The sequence below is a fragment of the Medicago sativa genome, chromosome 6 (genome assembly GCF_051527215.1).
Source record: "Medicago sativa cultivar Bolivia chromosome 6, Bolivia_mono, whole genome shotgun sequence".
In the NCBI taxonomy this organism is placed as follows: Eukaryota; Viridiplantae; Streptophyta; class Magnoliopsida; order Fabales; family Fabaceae; genus Medicago; species Medicago sativa.
The window spans coordinates 91415294-91417948 of record NC_140754.1 but is presented as its reverse complement, the minus strand read 5'-3'; the positions used below and the strand labels follow the sequence as shown (position 1 = coordinate 91417948).

Here is a 2655-nt window from a genome sequence, read left to right as displayed (position 1 = left end):
ATTTTAAAAAGTCTCTGTCTTTTTTGAAAATATAGTATTTTTATTTTCATTTTTATTTTCATCCCTTAGGATTGTATTACTGGCTCTGATACCAGATTTTGTATGGGGTTTTCTGCGGAATTTTCAACGGATTTTTCTCGAACTTGGTTTAACATTTGTTCGATTTTAATTAACCCTTGAAAAGGTTTTAAGAGTGTTTTAGCTCTTTCTTTTTGTATATGAGTAAGATTTTCTAAATCTTCTATTTCTCTTAATAGATCTTCAATATATTCTATATGATATATTACAAATTCTTTAGAATGAAAAAGAGTCTGTCTTAAGACAATTCTTCGATGATAGAATTCTATATCAGAAACTATTTTCTCTAATCTTTTTTTAAAGTGTTTTAATTCTGTTATGAGACCTAAACCAGGCATATTTCTTTATAGCTTTTGGTTTATATTATTAACCTGTATTGATAAGGTTTTTATAGAATCTTGTAGCTTTTTAAGCTCACTTTCTTCTTTAATTTCGAAATCCCTTCTAGGCGGTTCGAATGAGATTTTATTTGATGATGAAGCATCATCTTCAAATATAGTTCGAGAGCTTAATGATTTGCTAAAATCTTTTTGTTCTCTGTTTGGTGATGTCAATCGAAGACTTTGGCTTCTAAACAATGGTTTTTCTGTTTCTTCAAACAGATTTTTTTCTGCTTCTATTAAAGAAAAACTATTTCTTGTGATATTTTTAAATATTGGTGTTTCCAAAGTAATTAATGGTGTGAACAACTCATCAATGTGAATTGTGTCTTTTCCTATGAATTCTATGCTATGATGTGAATTACTCAAAGCATAATTAATTCTGTAGTAAATTGTAAAAGGATGATTACCTTCTTTCATAAATGTTGAGTCTTCTAGTTTATAATGAAAAACTATAGACTTATTCAGATCTATATCTTTCAGGGATAATCCCATTTGTAAATTTATATCAAATTTTATCTTTCCATATTTTAGATTACATTTTCCTTTTGCAATTACTGCTTGTTTTTTATTTCTAATTCTAGAATCTTCTAGAGCTATTTCTAAAGGTGAATCAATACCTTTCATGAAGGTACTTTTGATTAGAATTTGAATGGTTGATATATGAATATAACCAATCTTTCTTCTTTCGTTTTCAGAAAATTTTTCAAGTCTTTTGTCGATTTGTTGTTTATCTATAGTTGATATAACTATTTTTCCATTAGTTGTTTCAATTCGAATCGCTTCCTCTCCTACCATTATTCCAAATTTTAGAATATTTTTTCTTGACAGAAATTCTTTAAGTTTACTAAACTTTCTTTTAAAATGTTCTTCAGCAGTTAATGATAAATCTGCTTCTTCAATTTTATTATCTATTATGCTATCAGCATAATAACTAGATGTTCCTTCAAAATATGAAACTTCGGACATGTTTTATAATAATTCGTAATAAATTCATACCTGATTTTTTCTTTAGAAATATGGGTTGGTTTGCTTCAGCAATCTGATCTTCTTCAGCAGTTTTTTCTGCTTGTGTTGAGTTTATCCCAACTCAGGGCGAATTCCTCCAGAGTATTACCTCAAGAATTCTCAACTATAGTGTTTTACCACTATAGGACCACTAGTTTTAAAGAAAAACTAAGAGGCAAAGTTTATGAAAAACTTATATTACTTGAATATCTCAAAACATGGTGAATACAAATGAGCTTCGAGGCTCTTATTTATAGGACGAGAGACTCACAAGTTGTCCTTCATAATTGGCACAACGTCTCTTTCCTTTTACAGCACATGGAAAAGAAATGACAAGACATAAAGAAAAAGCGACAAAGAAAATTATGTTACATAATTGCCTTAGAGATAAGGCTTATCTCTAAATGGGTCCCATGCCCACTTTCTACATTTTCTTCGTTGTTTGGTGATATGTCACTAGCATACAACGATTCTTTGTCGGCCACGTTATTCATTTCTTTTGCACACCATTTGCATACGTGTCCTTTGTATTTTTGAAAGCGCTCACAACACTCTTGTTGGATTGGGTCGGGTAAACGGCCCAGATCTGCTTCAAGCCCACTAAAGTTTTCTTCGAACTTTAGGATCTGTTGAAGATGTTCTTCTTTTGCTGGTTTTCTTGAATCAGAATAGACTAGAAAAATTTCTTTTACAGTAATTACCCTAAAATTTGGTACTTTTACCCCAAATCTGATGAGAGTATCATAGAATTTTTCCATTTAATGTAGAAAACATTCTGGTTTAGGATTTACATCCCTTTCATCATTTGTTGGATATGATTGATTTGAAATGCCAATCTTAATTAAGTGTCTGGCTTTAATAACTTCATTTTCTTCAAACCATGGATAAGTTGAAGTAAAAGATAAAAAGAATTCTTTACCTTTTGCGAAGTTATTATTGAATTTATAAGCAATTTCTCCTATGTCTTTTGGAAGAAGTTCTAATTCACAGATCCTCTTTCCTGCATCTTCTTGAAGATACATAGTTTTAATCATTCCGCAATCGTAGAATGATCTAACTAGTTCCTTGCTGATGCCAGGAGCTGTTACTGCTTTTACCTCTATCTTGTTGTTGCTGGGATAAAAGCATTCCGTCTTTAATTCCTCTGAGTAGTTGGTTAACCATCTCCAGTTTTTGTAATAGTCGCCAA

The 2655-nt window shown here is 30.7% G+C and overlaps 1 protein-coding gene across 1 annotated transcript; it reads right to left on the bottom strand.

Moving 5' to 3' along the window:
- Positions 1–422: 422 nt before the first annotated feature.
- Positions 423–1427, bottom strand: LOC146918185 (uncharacterized). The gene is made up of 2 exons (XM_085717372.1): positions 628–1427; positions 423–531 (listed from the first exon to the last, which is right to left on the bottom strand). The coding sequence occupies exons 1-2, from the start codon at positions 1425–1427 to the stop codon at positions 423–425; spliced, it is 909 nt and encodes a 302-aa protein (XP_085573498.1).
- Between the last annotated feature and the right edge of the window lie 1228 nt (positions 1428–2655).